Raw genomic sequence first — 18,291 nt, 5'->3', positions numbered from 1 at the left:
ATTCATCTGTTAGGCCACAAGAGCTGAGACCTTGCCTCCTGACACCTGCTTTCTGCAGGCCCCATGTCCCCCTCTGCACTGGCTCCCCAAAAGGACCTCCTGGCACACAGCACCCTGGTGCGTGCCCCTCACTGCTGCCTCTCCTCGCAGGTGCTGCCATCCTCCCGGGTGCTGCCACGGCCTGATGCCACTGTGCTGACCCTGCACCCTCTCGAGGGGGTCAAGCCAGGGTCTGTGATCGGCTCAGTGGCACCCCCAGATGCCCCTGCACGAGGACAACTGACCTACACAGTGGTAGGAGGTGGTGGGGATGGCACCTTTGTGGTTGACAGTGTGACAGGGGAGATTTACGCTGCCCGGGAGCTGGACTATGAAGCTGGGGCACGGCACGTTCTCCAGGTGAGTGCTGAGGACACGCAGCATGGCTATCCCTCCAGCCGACTGGTGCTGGTACAGATCCATGTGCAAGACTGCAATGACCAGGCGCCCACCTTCCCTGAAGACCCCATCACCATCGTGGTGCCCGAGAATGCCCAGGCTGGCTCATCCATCTTCACCTTCCAGGCGCTGGATGGGGATGGTGTGGGTCCCAATAGCCAGGTGCGCTACGCCCTGCTGCACCAGGAGCCCCCTGGGGCTCCCTTCCAGCTTGACAGCCGCTCAGGGCTGCTGACCCTTCGCCAGGGCCTTGACCGGGAGGCTGCTGCCTCCTTCCTCTTGGTGGTGGAGGCCACGGACCAGGCCCGCAACATCAGCCAGCGCCGCTCGGCAGCTGTCACAGCCCGTGTATTTGTGACCGATGAAAATGACAACGCGCCCATGTTCCTCTCACCTGCTGCTGTCAGCGTCATGGAGGACCAGCCAACGGGGTTCGTGGCGCTGCATGTGGTGGCCCAGGATGATGATTTGGGAGAGAATGGGCGTGTGAGCTACTTGTTGCGAGCAGGCAACAGTGATGGCCGCTTCCACCTTAACCCCACCACTGGTGAGTACCCAGGATGGTGCAGGGTGGGCGGCAGGGACACTGGGAATGCGGGGGCTGAGGATGGTGCAGGGATACACGGGGATGCAGCATGCTGCACAGGAGGAGGGTGTGGGCTGGGGAACTTGCAGGAGGGAGACTTGTGGGGTGTTGGAGAGCCCCAGGCTTAGCACCTGGTTGGCATGATCTCTCTTGAGACCTGGCTGTCCCTGGCTCACCCCAGTGTCTGCAGCCCTGCGATAGCTCTGTCCTGGGAACAGTCAGCCCTGGTGCCGTGCGGTCCCAGCTCGCCCCTCTCCCTATGTCTGCAGGCGCACTCTCCATTGTGCGGGCCCTGAACCGGGAGGAGGTGGTGCAGCACAACCTGACCGTGGTGGCCATGGATCACGGTTTCCCACGCCGCTCTGCCACACAGCTACTGTCTGTGCTGGTGCTGGATGTCAATGATGAGGCTCCCACTTTTGAGAAACCTGAGTATGAAGCACACATCATGGAGAACTTACCAGCTGGCAGCCCTGTGCTGCAGGTGCTGGCCACAGACCGGGACCTGGGTGAGGATGCAGGGCGAGGGTGAGCTGCCTAATTTGGTCAGGGGCTCTTGGGGAGATGCACCACCCAGGGACTGGGTGCACTCTGCTCCCTCACACCTGGTTTGGAGAGCCTGGTTGACCATGGAGGGAAGGATCATCACCTGACCTGGGGATGAGAGATGGGCTGAATTCTGGGAGAAGCTGAGAATGAGAACAGGGACTGTGATTCCCTCTGCTCCCCAAGACTATAGCCTTTGTTCCTTGGAGGTTCTTTGACCCATCTTCCACAAGCTGAGCTGGTCTGGGACCTTCCTCCACCACATGTCTCTGCCCTAGCTTTACTTGCTAGAGAGTGAGATCATCCTCTCCCACAGCCTGTGTAACCCCTGGGTGGGAAGCCTGCGAGGAGGGATGTGCAGGGCTGTGAGCCAAATGAGAGGCTCCCAGGGTTGCTGTTGGGCTGCCCTCAAACTGTGTTCCTCCCTGCAGGTGCCAATGGGCAGGTGTCCTATGGGGGTCTCTCTGGAGGGCCATTCTCCATCCACCCACAGACGGGGCTTATTGTCACCACACATGCCCTGGACCGTGAGGAGCAGGAGCAACACGTGCTGATGGGTAGGGCTGTACTGGTGCATGACAGGGATGCAGCTGGCGGGGGGGTACAGAGCACAGGGGAGACAGATGGGTGCTCCCCACTGCTGGGGTAGGGCAGTATTGCAGGGAGGGGAGGCCATGGGAAGTGTTGGGGGTTTGGGGGGGGGCAGGGTTGTTCGGTGGTTTGAGCATGCAGGAATGCCAGTGATCCCATGTCTGGCTGCCCCTGTGATTGTCTGGGCATTGGCATATGACAGCCTTGATAGTAGCTCCCAGTCAGCAGGGTAGCCTGCAGTGCTCTTGCTGTGTTCCTGCAGTCTATGCACAGGATGGTGGCCTGCCCCCCAACCTCTCCAAGGCAACTGTGCGGATAACAGTCGGGGATGAGAATGACCACGCACCGCACCTAGAGAGTGAGTCCTGCTCTGTGGAGGTCCCTGAGAACCAAAGCAGCGTGGCACTCTACACCCTGCGGGCCACTGATCCTGATGGAGGCGAGAACGGGCGCTTGGAGTACCATGTGGCAGGTGGGGCACACAGGGAGCTCTGTATCTTCTTTCTTGGCGGTCAGTAAGGGCTGTTCACCCTGAGTTGCCTGTGACTCTGGGAAGCATCACCTGTGGCCCTCCTGCTCCAAACCACATGAGCTGCTGCCACCTCTCTAGCTTCTCTTCCCCCAGTAAAGAGCACCCCAAGATGTGGACAGGTCACACTTCCACATTCCTCGGGCTCTTGTCTGGTTCCCCAGAGGCTTGTACTAGTTCCATACTTCTCTTGGCTGCTCTGACCTGTTGAATTTACAGGCTTCTAAGTGAGATCTCTTTGCTGTTATCATGCCATGCATTATCTGGGGGCTCCCTGTGGCAGCAGCACTGGCTTCTAAGCTGTTGGAGCCAGTTCTTACACACAGACAGAGCTGGACCGAGGAGGTTCAATCCCACTCAGGCCTTACAGAGAACAGCTCGGTCTACCTTCCCTGCCAGACCACACTGGGATAGACTTCATGCCGTCCTCTCTGGGCAGCATAGGGCAGGTCCTTCATTGTACCAGTTATAGTCATCCTGTCTTGTTATTCCCTCTCTTCTTTTCCAGATGGAGACCCTGGGCAGGATTTCAGCCTAGACCCAGTCTCCGGTGTCCTCTCCACTGCACGTGCCCTTGACCGGGAACAAGTTGCTTCCTACAGCCTCACAGTGGTGGTGCAAGACCATGGCACCCCCCCACGCAGTGCCACTATGTCAGTGAACGTGCGGGTGTTGGACCTAAATGACAACGCACCTGGTTTTGCTGAGGCCAGCTATGTGGTGGAGGTGCCAGAGGACCTGCCTGTTGGTGCCCTGGTGCTGCAGCTGGTGGCTGAGGACCCTGATGAGGGCACCAACGGGCAGGTCTCTTACTACCTGGGCAACGAGTCCCTTGGCATGTTCCAGGTTGAGCCACAGAGTGGGCGCATCAGAAGTGCCCAGGCGCTGGACCGGGAACGCCACCCCAGTTACAGCTTCCTGGCCAAGGCTGTGGACTCAGCACCGTGGGAGCCGAAGAGCGCAGCTGTGCGAGTCACGGTCACGGTGCGAGATGTCAATGACCATGCCCCTGCCTTCCTGCACAGCCCACTCACTGTCAACTTGTCCCGCCACACACCGCTCAAGCAGGTTGTGGCCACCATGCGGGCAGAGGACAGGGACGCAGGTGCCAATGCCTCCATCCTGTATCGCCTTGCCACCCCCAACTCTGCCTTCGCAATCAACTCCTACACAGGGGATATCCAGCTGCTGCAGCCTCTGGGCTCACTCAGCCAGCGCCAGCGGACACTCTTCATCCTGGCCACAGACCTGGGGCAACCAGCACTCTCCTCCACTGGTGTGGTGGTGATCCATTTGCAGGAAGAGCCCTACCGGGGGCTGCGCTTTCCCCGGAGCACCAGTGATGTGGCCCTGCCAGAAAATGCTGCCCCAGGTATCGGCTGGGCAGAGTGACCAGCAAGTGCTGGGATGAAATGAGACAGGACAGGAGGGGAAGTGGGTGCTGGGCTGGCAAAACTGTGGGAAACTCAAGCCAGGGAGCACTGCAGGGTCGCCATTATGCTTTTGCTAGACCCAAGGGGCTGCAGGGTCTGACTGGTGCCCAGGCTGTTCAGGGTGGTAATCCTTGTGGGTTTGCCACAGGGTGTTCAGATCACTGTAGGGCGTCACAGGTGCCTCAGTTGCTCCTGGGAGATCTCCAGGAGCCACAGTGAGACCATAGCGAAGCCATGGGCAGGCCCCACGAGTCCTAGTTCCTCGCCCAAAGTTATCATTAGAGCTTACTTCCTCTACTAGCAGTGTCCTCAGGTGGAGCTGTGTTCCTGTGGTACAGGAACAGCATGTGCTGCCCACACAGCACCCTGACCCTCTCTGCCACCTGTCCCGAGGCTCTGTTGCCCATTCACAGTTTCACTCTCTTCCAGGCACTGCCGTGGCAAGCATCCAAGCTATGCACACGGGGGGCTCTTCTGGGCGCATCACATACAGCATCGTCAGTGGCAATGAGAAGAATGCGTTCCTTATCCAGCCCAGTTCAGGTACAGCACCAAGACCACCTGGGGAAGCAGCAAGTGGGAGGCCACCTGTGCTCTGCCAATGCCTGCTATCACAAGGCTCAGCACCCCCCGCAAAGGAACAGGAACACAGTCCACACCTCTATACCAGTATATTAAATAGTGTTAGTGTTTGGACATGGACACTAACCTGTCATTGTCCAGAGGCTGTTAGCATAGCTCCCAGCACAATTTTGGTCCCTCATAACTGGACCTTTCCCCAAAATCTCCTAGGCCCAGTTCAGGAGTCAGCAGAGGTCAGGACCATTACTAAGATGGAATCTGCGTGCAGCCCCTGCCTTAGATGGCAAATTCAGCCAAATGACACATCCTATGTTGGGACCTCAGAGCCAGGCACCTAGACTGCCGAGCTTTTTTCTCTGGTGTGCATGAGGCTGCTGTGACTGCAGCACTGCTGTGGTTTCATGGCTGACTCTGTGCAGTCCCGAAGAAGACAATAAATGGGGAACCACTCACTGTCCATTGGGAATTCTAAGGGAGCCCTCCCTCTGCACCAGACTGTTCCCTGAGCAGTCAGCAGGTGCTGAACATATCAGTGGTGCTTGTGGGTGACTGATAACCCAGGCATAGCAGTGAGGCAGGTTGCAGGGTGCTGCTCAGTGGCACTGGGCAAGCTGGCATTGTTTGCACCACATGCCTCAAAGGGCAGCCTTTGAAGGGCCACACATCCCTTGGCATCAGGGAAAGCCTGGCTGAGGGTAGAGTGAGGGGTGCCTTGCTGTGAGGTTGATGCTTGCCCTGTAGTTTGGAAGAGACTGGGATATCACAACTCCCAGTATCAATCAAGCACCTCTCCTATGAAGACAGGCCAAGAGAGTTGGGGTTGCTCAGCCTGGAGAAGAGAAGGCTCCAGGGAGACCTTATAGCACCTTCCAGTACCTAAGGAGACCTACAAGAAAGCTGGAGAGGGACTCTTTATCAGGGAGTGTAGTGATAGGACAAGGGGTAACAGCTTTAAACTAAAAGAGAGTAGATTTAGATTAGATAAAAGGAAAAAATTCTTCCCTGTGAGGGTGGTGAGGCACTGGAACCGATTGCCCAGAGAAGCTGTGGATGTCTCCTCCCTGGAAGTGTTCAAGGCCAGGTTGGATGGGGCTTTGGGCAACCTGGTCTAGTGGAGGGTGTCCCTGTCCATGGCAGGGGGTTGGAACTAGATGATTCTTGAAGTCCCTTCCAACCCAAACCATTCTGTGATTCTGTGACAACACAGCTGGAACAGACCTCACAGAGCCCTTCTCCCCCTTGCTTTTCCACCCAGGTCTTCAGCCAGACCTTGCACACAGGGACCATGCTCCCCAGTATGGGAGGCTGCAGCAAGGCCTGATGGTGTCACAGAATCACATTTCCCACTGTCATCCCTGTCCCTTTGCATCCCTTCATCTTGTCTTTGCTTGAGCCGTGTGTACCAGTGGTTTTCAGAACACCCTGGACATGTCCTGGCTGCGCTGTAGGTTGCACCTTGGTTGCTGTAGCAATACCACTTCGTTTCAATGAGGAAACATTTCCCTCAGGCACAGTGCCCAAAACACAGGATTTTTCCCTTAAAACATGTCCTTCCTTGAGTCCTGTTTGTTGGTCTGTGAGATGCTGCGCTGCTTTCTCCCAGAGCAAGGGGCTGCATGCTGGAACCAGATATGGAGTGCTGGAGCACCACAGTGAGGGACACCAAGGAGGACTGTCACAGTGCTGCTCTCCTGCCCTGTGCCAGCTACTGAGCAGTGTTACACTGGGCCCCTGTCCTTCAGCTCTGCTGTGACAATGGGCCAGTGCATGGGCACCATTTCCCCAGGGAGGACCAGAGGTGATGTCCACAGGAGCTGTATGAGAGTTTTGCATTGGAGAGCATACTAAAGTGCCTGCTGTGGACAAGACCAAAGCAGAGAATGCCATAGGACCATCCTCAGCCCCATACTGTGGCACTTCAGGCTCTGCTGCTTCTGTCCCAGGCAGGAACAACCCTTCAGAAAGTGGACTGCTGCTGACTGCTTTCCTTGTATTTTCTCTGGCTCAAGCCAGCCCCGGTGGCAGGGCCTGCTCTGGCAACCAAATGGTGCAAGAGGGCCAAGGGAGCACAGCCTGCTCCCTGCCCTCGGGTTGCAGGAGGTGAGGACACAGCCATTCAAACCAGGGCGCCATGCTGGTAGCTGTAATCTGTGTGCATTGGAACTTGTGTTATCATGCAAAGCTAGCAGCAGAGCTCTTAGGCAGACGCTGAGCTTGTCCAAGGCCACATAGCTGTTCTAGATGCCTCATACTGCATCCCTATTGCCTGACCAATTCACATGGAGGTTGCATGTAGCTGCTGAAACAGGCTGCAGAGAGTGTGAGGCTCTGCAGGACTCCCCAAGGCAGGAATTCAGCCACAGGAGCACGGTTCCTCCTCATTACATTTCAATGCATGCCTGTAGGAATGCTGCCAGTCATTTTAGTATATCTTTTTGGATGCCCTCCACCTTCTTGGGTGAGAGAGCAATACCTTGTCATTATGAAAACCCAGGTGCACGGTGGCTCAGGAGGATAAGAATGGATGTCTGTCCTCAGACCCCTAGCAGGACAACTGGCAGCTGCCACAGTGTCTTCGTAAGGATTTGACCTAGACTAATAGCTGCAGTTAAGTGACTTTGGCTTGGAGCTTGATGAGCTTGTGTAGCAGTATGGATCTTGACACAGAGCAGTTTGTTTTTAAACTGGCCATACCTCAGATGGTGTCTCCATAGTGGAGGACTATTGCATGCTTTAATGTAAGCAGAAGCTGTCTGTCCTGAGCAGGGTGCAGGATTTATCACCCAGGGCAGCTGACTGGGACTGATGAGAAGGCTGTCAGTTTGGAGAGGACTCAGAAGAGCTCAGTGTGTTTGTTCTGTCTCTTTGAGAATGGATGGACGAGCAGAAGGCTGGACTGAGTGCAAGGGAACAAAAGAGAAGATGAGGGATGGATGTGCAGGTGCATCACTCACCCCCTCTTCACCCACCCCATCCTGCTGTTTCTCTCCTCCCAGGTGCCATCTCAGTTCAGGACTCCAGCAGCCTGGATTTTGAGGCCAGCCCCCGCCTGCGCCTTGTGGTCCAGGCAGAGACAGCAGCTTCCTTTGGCTTTATGGCCATAAACCTTAACCTGCAAGATGTGAATGACAACTTGCCACGCTTCCAGCTGCAGAACTACGTGGCATTCATCTGGGAGTCACAGAGCTATGACTCACCAGTCATCCAGGTATCAGTGGGGGCACAGGCAGGGACATCTGGGCCCCTGGCCTGCCTCTCTGCCAGGGTGAGGGCGTGGGGGGCTGTGCCATGGGCCTGGGGCTGGCACCTATGGATAGGTCTAGCTTTGGAGGGCTGTGGTTTGCAGCACTCCACAACTGCACTACTGAATCTCTCATGTGGCTTTGCAGGTCCTGGCAGATGATCTCGATCAGGGAGCGAATGGGCAGGTGATTTATGCCATCAACCAGTCCCTGCCAATGACAGGCTTGTACCACATCGATCCTCAGACTGGCACTATCACTACTGCTGCCATCCTGGACAGGGAGATCTGGTCCCAGACCCGGTGAGTGGAGCGAGACTAGCTTGTGCCGCAGATATGAAGAGGACATAGCTGTGGAGCAGCATCCCCAAGGCTGCGGAGGATACTCTGCTACTTGGTGCTACCCAAAGCTGTCTCAGCTCTGTCTGTAAAATGTTTTTGCTAAACAGCAGGAACTTAGGCTTAGTGTTAACAGGGGGAGCAAATGGTGTCAAAGGCACAACAGATGGCCATGAGATGAGCCAGTGCTCTGTTCAGCCTGGTCTCCGCAAATGTGAGAAGATTGTGAGGGGGCCAGTGGACTCTTTTCAGTGGCTGCATCCATTCCCTTTCCTATTTGCTTAATCCAGCCTACATATGCTCAATCTCTTCCCACGCCCATGCATTGCACCCTTTTGCCCTGCCACACACGCTCCAGGCATTACACACTGCCCTGAACCCTCTTGCAAGTCCTCCTGCATTCAGCTCAGGTCCTCTGGGCCCCTCACTGTGTGCACGCACTCTAGACATCGTCCAGCCAGTCTAGCCACGTGTATAATAATGGCAAACACTACACAGAATGAATTTAAGTCTTCCCCTGCCCTTTTACACATGCATGGTTCAGATGCAAGGAACAACTTCTGCCACCCCACCCAGGCTATGTTCTCTCCTCTGTATGCGTGCTCCAATGGCTACATGTCTCTCTCTCATCTTCCCAGGCAGGGGGAGGCCTAGGGCATTCATTCCATTCACATACCCACCACCATTCCACAAAGAGGCTCCACGCATTCCCCAACACCCAGATATGCTCCAGATGCCTGTCTCCCTGCACCCCACAACACACTCTGCCTGCATCATCTCCCACACACGTTCCAGACACCTGCCCCTTGCACACAGACTGAAAATGCTGTGGGTGCATCCGCTACGTCCCCTTGCAAAAGCTGCCAACCAGGCATGCATCTTTTGTCCCAGTGCATGAGTCCACTGCCCACCACATGCTCCAAGCATTTGTACCACTTTCACTGCCTGATCATATGCTGGACACAAACCCACTGCCCTCCAAACACGCACTTCAGATGTGCATCCATCTGCTGCCCTGCCCCACCATACTCTCGATGTACACACATCCACTGCCCCACACATGCATTCCAGATGCTCTGCATATATCCATTGCCCCAGACACTCCAGATGCTGCACACAGTTCCACTATCGCATGAACACACTCCAACCTGGTGCACACATGCAGTAGCCCCCCAACATGCTGTGCATGCATGCATTGCTACCTCACACATATGGCCACATCTTTGAACCTTGTGCTGTGCCCTTGTGCTTGCCCACAGTTTGGTGGTAACGGCAATGGACAGAGGGACGCCGCCTCTTGTGGGCTCTGCCACGCTGACCGTTGTGGTGATGGACATCAATGACAATAGCCCCACCATCCCGTTTCCCTGGGAGGTGCGGGTCCCAGAGAGTAAGTGCAACTCAGCTCCATGAGGTAATGCGTCACCGATGGCAACAGCTGAGGCGCAATGGACACCTGTGGGTCGGGAAGAAGCCCCCAGAGAGGCCTGTCCATCCCCTTGCCAAGGGTTAGCTTGTGCTGACCCACGGGCTGAGCTCCCCCTGAGCTCTTCAGCACTGCCCCATCTGTGACAGGCTGAGGGTTGTACAGCCACTACGTTGCAGCTGTGTCCTGAGGGAACCAGCTGAATTCCCAACCGATCCCTGGCCCCTGCTTGCACTGCAGGGGCTCTGGCTGCACACACCTGCCCTGCCTGCTCTCTGTCCTCAGCCTGTGTGCCCTGCGCCAGCCTTGACCCGCCCTGCCTAGCTCCCAAGACCTTCCCCTTCACCTCTAGCATCTCCCCTTTGTCCCTGATGCTCAGGCTCTGGTCTGAGCTGGTTTCCCACCACGTGAGCCAGGTCTTCTCCAAGGAGATGGGGCTGCTTGCTCATGCCTCGCCTTTCCACAGACACGCTGCTGGGCACCCAGATAGCCCAGCTGACCGGGAATGATGTGGACTCAGGTCCCACGCTCTCCTACACCCTCATGCTGGATGGTGATGCCATGGGCACGTTCAGTGTGCTGCGGTATGGGGGACGCATTGCCCTGACAGGGCCACTGGACTATGAGCAGCGCAGCCACTACACCGTCACCCTGCGTGCCTCTGACACACGCCATGAAACCGAGGCCAACCTCACGGTCATCGTGGAGGATGTGAATGACAACGCACCGACTTTCAGCCAGGGCTTCTATCAGGTACTGTGCACACAGGTGTGACAGGCAGTGTGGGTCTCCTGCATGAGCCCCTCTGCTGCTGCTGCCACTGTCTGGCTCACCTGGCCTTACAAGGCACAGAGACCCCCTTGAGGATGGGTCTGAGCCTGTCTTGGCCCCTCTCTTCCTGGACTCCCATCCACATCCTGACACCCCTTGTGCTGTCTGGTGTGGACAGGAGGCTGAAACCAGGCAGGTAGCACTGGGATCAGCAGCTGCGGGCCTGCACAGCTGCATGCAGATGGTACTTGATTGAACGAGTGGGAACAGTGGGAAGGCCAGAAGTGGTGGGAGATGGGTCACAAGCAGGACAAGTGTTTCTGGCGAGACCTGGCCTGGAGCCCCATAGGCAGATCACTGGATGAAAGCTGACTCGTGCAATGTGCTGCATCTCTGGAGCAGAGGTGCAAGTAGCTGGGAAGTCGCAGAAATGCTTGAAGGTTGTGAGAGCACAGACCAATCTAAGTGTCTGTATGTGCTGTTTGGCACAAGACGAGCTGTTCTGATTTGTGTAAAATACCTTTTGTGGAGAAAATATCAGTTATTAAATAGTTCTTCAGAACAGCAGAGGAAAGTAGAGAAAAGGATCCGGAATCGGATGCTGAAGCTGGTTGGGAGTCACACTAGCAAGGCTAGGTGCTGTGCACATGGGACAGGCCCCCTCAGTGTGCCAGCCACGGCCCTGGTGCGGAGGTGGGGAAGGCCCCGGCCAGCAATGAGCCGGGCCACATTGGCTATTGCTGCCCTGGCCAGCCCCAGACCTCCCAGCTCTGCTGAGTGGCTCCAGGCAAGGGGGAACAGGCACCCGCATGGGGGACCTGGTGCTGACTGGAGCTTCCTCCTCTTCCAGGTGACGTTGCCGGAGCACACACCTGCAGGCAGCATCATTCTCACTGTGAGCGCAACCGACGCAGACTCGGGGAGCAACGGGGATGTCACGTTCCACCTGGCCGTGCCCAGCCCTGACATCGCCATCGACCCCAGCAATGGTGTGTGGGGCTGATGGCTGTGCGGGGCCCATATTGTGGGTTGCTCTGACAGTGCCTGCAGAGGGAGGTGTCCCCATGCTGGCCCAGGCTCAGCCCCTCACCAGGTCGCTGTCTGGGGTGGCTAGTGAGGCACACACGGTGGTGTGGCCATCAAGCGCTCCCACTGCAGCATCCCAGATGCCTGTTCCTCCAGCCAATAAATAACCCTAAGACCCTTCCCAGCTCCCTGTTGGCCCCCATGCTGACTCTGGCTTTGTGTCCTCACAGGGACCCTCTTCACCATCCGTCAGGTGGAATTCGATGCCAGCCAGCCCACCCTGGACCTGGTGGTGGAGGCCCGCGACCATGGCTCACCCAGTCTCTCATCCTGGGCCACAGTGCAGCTCCAGGTGCTGGATGTGAATGACCACAGCCCCAGCTTCCAGGTGCCACGCTACAATGCCAGTGTCCCCGAGGACCTGCGCCCAGGAACCACCGTGCTGACCCTAGAGGCAGGTGATGCTGACCTCTCCCGGGAGAATGCTGGCTTCGACTACACCATTGTCAGTGGCAATGGAGGCAATGCCTTCCAAGTGGAGAGCCGGGTGGCCTGGGCAGGGGGACATCTCCGCACGCAAGGTGCCTTGGTGCTTGTGGAGCCCTTGGACTTTGAGGCCATCCCAGTCTACAACCTCACTGTGGCAGCTTCAGACCGAGGCCTGCCGCAGCGCAGCGCCACAGTGCCTGTGCTCATCACCGTGCGCGATGTCAACGACAACCCACCTGTGTTCACCCGAGCTGAGTACCGCACAGCGGTGAGTGAGAGCGCACCCCCCGGCACAGAGCTGCTGCGCGTGGTGGCCCATGATGCTGACTCAGGGCCCCATGGCCATGTTCACTACACCATCAGCTCAGGTGACCAGCATGGGCTCTTCCAGCTTCATGAGAGCACGGGGGCCCTGTGCCTCGCACGGCCCCTGGACCGGGAAGCCCAGGCACTGCATGCACTCGTAGTGCAGGCCATGGACATGCCGGGTGGGCACTTTGCACTGGTACCTGTAGCCATTGAGGTGAAGGATGTCAACGATAACAAGCCGTACTTCCCAGTGGAGGTGCTGAGTGCCAGCATGCGGGAGAACCTGCCTCCTGGCACACTGGTCACCACATTGCATGCCGTTGATGCAGACACTGGTGTCTTTGGGGAACTGCGGTACACAGTGCTAGAGCAGCCGGTGGGGGAGCCCGGCATGGTGGAAGGCAGAGATGCCTTTGCCGTCAACAGCAGCTCTGGGGAGCTGCGCTCCCGACTTACCTTTGACTATGAACGAGCCAAAGCCTTCCAGCTCCTTGTCAGGGCCACTGATGCTGGCAATGCCTCTGCCACAGTGACCGTGCGGGTGCTGGTGACGGGGGAGGATGAATATGATCCCATCTTCCTCAGCCCCTCCTTCAACTTTGAGGTCCCTGAGGGCGCCCGCAAAGGGCAGAGCATTGGGCGGGTGCTGGCAACAGATGAGGATGAGGGGGCTGACGGCGTTGTACTGTACTCCCTGGCAAAGCCCTCACCATACTTTGCCATCAACCAAACCACCGGCACTATCTACCTGCGTGTGGACAGCCAGCCCCAGGCTGGGGCCGGGCATGCCAAGAGGGAGCCACGCGAGTTGAGCCTGGAGGTGCAGGCACGCAGCCCCCTGCCCGCCTCCCGCTCGGCCTCTGCACAGGTCACCATCGACGTCACACACACCTCCTTTGGCCTGGCTCCGGACCTCAACCTGCTGCTGGTGGCCGTGGCTGCCTCGCTGGGGGTTGTGGTGGTGCTGGCCGCAGTGGCCATTGTGCTGGCACTGATCCGCTCTCATCACCGCCGGGGCCGCAAGAAGCCAGAGGGGGATGGGCCGCTGGGCCGCGTGCAGAGCGGTTCCCTGCAGAAGCTTGGCCGCGAGGAGCCGGCGCTTCCTGGGGGTGAGCACATTTACCACCAGGCCCTGCCGGGGTATGGGGGCGAGCCGGCAGGGCCCTACACACGCGGTGGCTCGCTGGACCCCTCACACTCCAGCGGCCGAGGCTCTGCTGAAGCCGCTGAGGATGATGAGATCCGGATGATAAACGAGTACCCGCGCGTGGCCAGCATCACAGCCTCCATGCAGGAGCACATCTCTGCCCGTGGCCCTGACTCTGGCATCCAGCAAGACGCTGACCAGCTCTCCGACATCTCCTGCGAGCCAGCCGCCCTGGAGAGCGCCCAGTGGTTCAAGAGCAAGAAGGGCTCTGGGCTGCTGCTGCCAGGGCCGCCCCCACAGCTGTACCGCGAGGATGGGGGAGGCAGCGCCTTCCTTGGTGTGCGCTGCGGCCTCAGCGTCTCCTCCCAGCCCCAGGACTATGCCTTCCCAGAGGATGGCAAGCCCTCTGTGGAGGGCTCGCTCACTGCCATCGTGGCCAGTGATGAGGAGCTCCGTGGCAGCTACAACTGGGATTACCTGCTGAACTGGTGCCCCCAGTTCCAGCCGCTGGCCAGCGTCTTCACAGAGATTGCTCGCCTCAAGGATGAGAGCTCCCTGCGCAAGCCCTTCCCGACCAAGCCCAAGGCAGAGCCCAAGCCCCGCATTGACCCCCCACCCCTCATCACCTCAGTGGCCCACCCAGGTGCCAAGTCTGTGCCTCCCAAGCCGCCGGCAAGCAGGACCTTCCCGCACCCATCCTCCTTGCGCCGCTCACCCATCAGCCATGAGGGCTCCATCTCGTCCTCTGCCATGTCGCCCAGCTTCTCCCCTTCGCTGTCCCCTCTGGCCGCCCGCTCCCCCGTGGTCTCGCCCTTTGGCATCTCACAGGGGCCTTCTGCCTCTGCCATCAGTGCCGAGCACTCGCTGGAGCCCCCCGAGGAGGCCGAGCTCAGGATTTAGACCTGGGCCCGTGGACTCCTCCACCCCACCCTGCAGCCATGGGGTCAGGAGCGGGGCCAAGCCCAGAGCTGCTCTGCATGGGTGCTAATCCTGCTCTCCCAGCACCTTGCCTGGCTCGGGACCTCCATGGGCTGTGGGTTCCTGTGTCCTTTGGGGCTGCTGGCTCCTGTCACTCCCTGTGGTCTGGCAGATTCAGTGCTGGTTTTGATGCCCTATGGACTGCTGATCCTAGTGCCAGCACCCCAGGGTGATGGTTCCTTGTACTGCTCATGGTGTCTCGGATCAGCGCCTGGCAGAATGGTGCTTCATGGTACTCTGTGCTCTGAGAGATGCTGGGAGCAGATGGGTGCTGCCTGCCCTGCTGGGCCGGGATACTGCAGACTGCAGACCCTGCCCATCCCCAGCCACTTACCCAAGACATGCAGCAGCCTGGGGGCAGCAGGATGCTGAGCCATCCCTGATGGCCTCTTCCCTGCAGGAGCTGGGGAGGAATGCTCCCAGGGCATGGGTGCACTGCTCAGCAGGCACAGCCACAGCAGCCTGACAGTCTGTCCATGCTGCCTGCGGGGTTGGGGATGGCTGAACTTACTTCCTGATAGTGAGGGGACACCCGTCCCAGGCCAAGCTGGAGTGGGAAGAGCAGGCAGTGCTCACTTTCTGCTTATCAGTCCATGGCTGCTGGGGGGAAAGGGAATCCTTTGGGGTCTCTCAAGCCCCACCACTGCATGTGACCCTTTTAAGGGCTCTCCTTCCCAGAGCTCCTGGAGAGCCCTGTTCCTCGGGGCCTGGGCTGGGAAGCGAGTGCCCTGCTCAGCATGGGATCCCCATTCCTGGAGGAGCTGCTCCCAGGACCAGGTACCTCTGGGCTGCAGGCTGGCTGGGGCACTGGACACAGGCACTGCCCAGGCACCAGGCAGGCTGTGCAGAGGGGGGCTGGCAGGAGCAGCAGTGTGAGAGCTGCAGCAGAGCTGACCCCGAGACAGCCTGGCCCCAGGAAAGGCAGCGATGTGGCCACTCAGCAACACAAGCCAGTGACCTCCTCCCACTCCATCTGCCCCAGGCCTGGTGTCCAGCCTGCAGCTGCAGGGGAGCAGGTGGGAGGGGGTACCCCAAGAAGCTAGCATGGTGGCAACCAGCATGTTACAGCCACAGGGTGCGACACCGGGCAGCTGGCCTCCCCCATGGCCCTGCAATGTGACATGCTCACCAGGGCAGTGGGGGCCACCAGGAACACCTCCAAAATCTGTGCAGGGGCTGCTCTGCACCACTTCTTCATGCCATATTGTGAGCATGGGATAGGGCCACGCTTCAATGGGGCTGGTCCCCATCCTCACTCCAGTACCACTCACACAGCCAGCCTTGCAGCTGGTGTCACACTCACACTGGGGTCCAGCCCCCACCCAGTGCTCACCCTGCAGCCCATGGCTGCTCATGGTGGAGCAGGCATGCATCGCATGGCCCTGTGCCCTGGGAGTGCAGTCCTAAGGTCTGCTTCTGTGGCCCTGGGCCCTGGATGCTCACAGTCACTGTGACCCACACACAGATAGGGGTGCAGGGCAGGGGCTGGGACCAGAGCATGTGGAGCACCATGGCAGCCCCAAAATGCATAGTCACCCTGGGCACGAGCACGTTTGTGGTGTCAGGGCGGACACCCAGCCATCTGAGAAGGGGGTCAGGGGAAATTTCTTGCCTGTCACACTTTTCCTAGATCCACTCTGTAGCCTCAGCCCGAAGCATGTCAGCACCATGGCTGCGATCCCAGCCCCAAATGTTTTATCACAGTAGCCAAAACCCATCACTTTTGCCCACTCCCTCCCCATTTCCAAGAACCATCTGTGACTGCAGCCTGATCTCTGTCATTGTCTCAGCCCTAAACCTCCCCCTTTGTGCCACAGGTCCCAGCCCAGCCTGCACTGTGGGTGTCCCCACGCTGCAGGTGCAGTGCTGCACCCTAGTCCCCACGATGCACGTGTGAGTGGGTCCCTGGTGCCAGCAGCCCTGGGAGTTGTCCTGGGCACAGAGCAGTGACATAGGACAGGGATCTGCAGCAGTGATGGCAGGGGAGAATGGGTTCTGCCTCACTTAGCACAGGGACAGCCCATGGGGGCTCTTGGGGCGGGCACCCATCGTCCCTTCTCTCCTGGCCGGGCTGTCCTGCTCATGGGCACCATGGGGAGCACGCTGAGGGTGCCATGTGCTCCCTGAGCCCTGCGAGGCCAGGGTGGCCAAGCAGCCCTGCTTCCCCCTGCGTATTTGGGACAGGGGACATGGACAGGTCACCCTCCTGCACACCACTTAGAAGGGTCAGACACATGGCAGCCCCACTTTGGTCTGGGGGGGCACAGCCATGGGCTGCTGAGCCCAGCCAGGAGCCGAGCCTCCAGTTATTTATTTTTACACATTGTACTATGATTCCTGTTTTCTACTTGTTTGTACCTTTTGTATCGTGTCTCGCTGAGCTGCATGTATTGGGCGCTGCTCATCGGCCTGCACACTGGGCCATTCCAGCACAGCCTGGACCCAAGTGCCAACTTCTCAAAGAAATGCCTTAATAAACCACACTTGTTTGTACAGAGATGGATATCGTCACTGCTGCTCTGGGCTTGCATTGTGCTGGCACCATGGCCCTGCCAGGTGCTGGGGAGAAGGACCAGCAGGGCTGGCAGGCGGGAGACAGACCTGAGGCACGGTGGGGCTCAGCATGTGGCTTGGCTGCCAGCAACGTGCCGTGGGCCACAGGCACGGGGTGGGACCTGTACCCTGCGCTTCGCTCCGGGCAGCTCCTTGGGTTGGTGAGCTGGGAGTAGCTGGGGCATGTGGGCCGTGCTGTGGCTGCTTCTGGCCCCTGGGGCCAGCTCCTGCAGCCCTGCTGCCTGGCCACAGCTGCGTGCCTCCTAGCCTTAGCAATAGGTCAGGCCAGTTTATGAGGTGCAGGTCTTTTACCTGAGCACAGTACTGTGGGCTTGGCCTGGGTGCCCCTGACTCCTCCGGTGGTGCATGGCGTGGCTGCGCGCGTCCCGGCATCGCTGCACACACAGCCTTGGCTTGGCTGTTGCCCTGGCCAGGCCACCGACACCCGCATGCATGACTACATCGTACAAGTCCCCTCTATGAGAGGCTGCCAAATCCGGCAGGTGAGGCTGCCACAGTGCAATGGCCCCAGGTCTAACCAGTAGTGAGGTTGAGCGTGTCTTCCCAACAGGCATACACACAAAACACAGGTGTACAAGAGACATCTACATGTGTGCACACAGCTGGCCATACAGAGCAACACAGACAGGCACAAACAGCACCAACAGCCTCATCCCGCTCCCCTCACTGGCTGATGAAGGTCTGTTGGTGGGAATATACATGTACAATGTGGAGCTCTCCAGTAGCTGGGCTTAGACACAGAGTCCCTGGATTCCCAGTCTCCCCAGTTGCTGACACCTAGACGTATGAGTCCCTGAAGCCACAGCCCCATTCCAGCTGCTAGAGACCCCTCATTACAGACACCAGCACACGCAGACACACACACACACTGTGTATCCCTGTGGTAAGTGGGCTTAGAAAATCAGTCTACCCAGTAGCTTGCCTTTGGATCTCCTCATCGCCTGTTGCCTACCAGACACTGACACGCAGAGACACGCAAGTCGTTCTCAGTTGATCTCCAGACCTTACGGTCTCTCTGGGAGTTGGCCAGGACTCGCCTGATCCCTGTGGCAGCTTTCTCCCCTGTGGTCCTGCCACAGCCCCCGCACCCCCCACCCCGATCCCCCCCACACACACACCCTCACGTCCCCACCCCACACACACCGCCACCCCCTCCACACACCCCCACCCCCCCCTACAACCCCCCCACCCCACACCCCCCCACATACACACTTCCCTATGCACACACACCCCCACACACACACCCCCTCCCACACCCCCCCACCCCCCCACCCACACACCCACAC

The 18,291-nt window shown here is 58.6% G+C and overlaps 1 protein-coding gene across 4 annotated transcripts in view; it reads left to right on the top strand.

Moving 5' to 3' along the window:
• The window catches only part of DCHS1 (dachsous cadherin-related 1), a 54,083-nt gene extending 37,160 nt beyond the window's left edge, over nucleotides 1–16,923 (top strand). For 3 of the 4 annotated variants that reach the window (XM_054813863.1, XM_054813862.1, XM_054813860.1), the window contains 12 exons: nucleotides 151–985; nucleotides 1,294–1,533; nucleotides 2,002–2,127; nucleotides 2,424–2,633; nucleotides 3,199–4,062; nucleotides 4,553–4,666; nucleotides 7,702–7,913; nucleotides 8,095–8,249; nucleotides 9,545–9,675; nucleotides 10,178–10,464; nucleotides 11,333–11,471; nucleotides 11,739–16,923. In XM_054813863.1, coding sequence (XP_054669838.1) covers nucleotides 151–985; nucleotides 1,294–1,533; nucleotides 2,002–2,127; nucleotides 2,424–2,633; nucleotides 3,199–4,062; nucleotides 4,553–4,666; nucleotides 7,702–7,913; nucleotides 8,095–8,249; nucleotides 9,545–9,675; nucleotides 10,178–10,464; nucleotides 11,333–11,471; nucleotides 11,739–14,353 — 5,928 coding nt within the window. In that variant the 3' untranslated portion in view covers nucleotides 14,354–16,923. The remainder of the gene's footprint in view (nucleotides 1–150; nucleotides 986–1,293; nucleotides 1,534–2,001; nucleotides 2,128–2,423; nucleotides 2,634–3,198; nucleotides 4,063–4,552; nucleotides 4,667–7,701; nucleotides 7,914–8,094; nucleotides 8,250–9,544; nucleotides 9,676–10,177; nucleotides 10,465–11,332; nucleotides 11,472–11,738) is intronic. The other variant, XM_054813861.1, reaches the window with a different exon arrangement.
• Nucleotides 16,924–18,291: the final 1,368 nt, after the last annotated feature.

Source organism: Grus americana, chromosome 1 (genome assembly GCF_028858705.1).
Source record: "Grus americana isolate bGruAme1 chromosome 1, bGruAme1.mat, whole genome shotgun sequence".
Classification (NCBI taxonomy): domain Eukaryota; kingdom Metazoa; phylum Chordata; class Aves; order Gruiformes; family Gruidae; genus Grus; species Grus americana.
The sequence above is the reverse complement of the archived record's forward strand: the minus strand, read 5'-3'. Positions and strand labels throughout refer to the sequence as shown.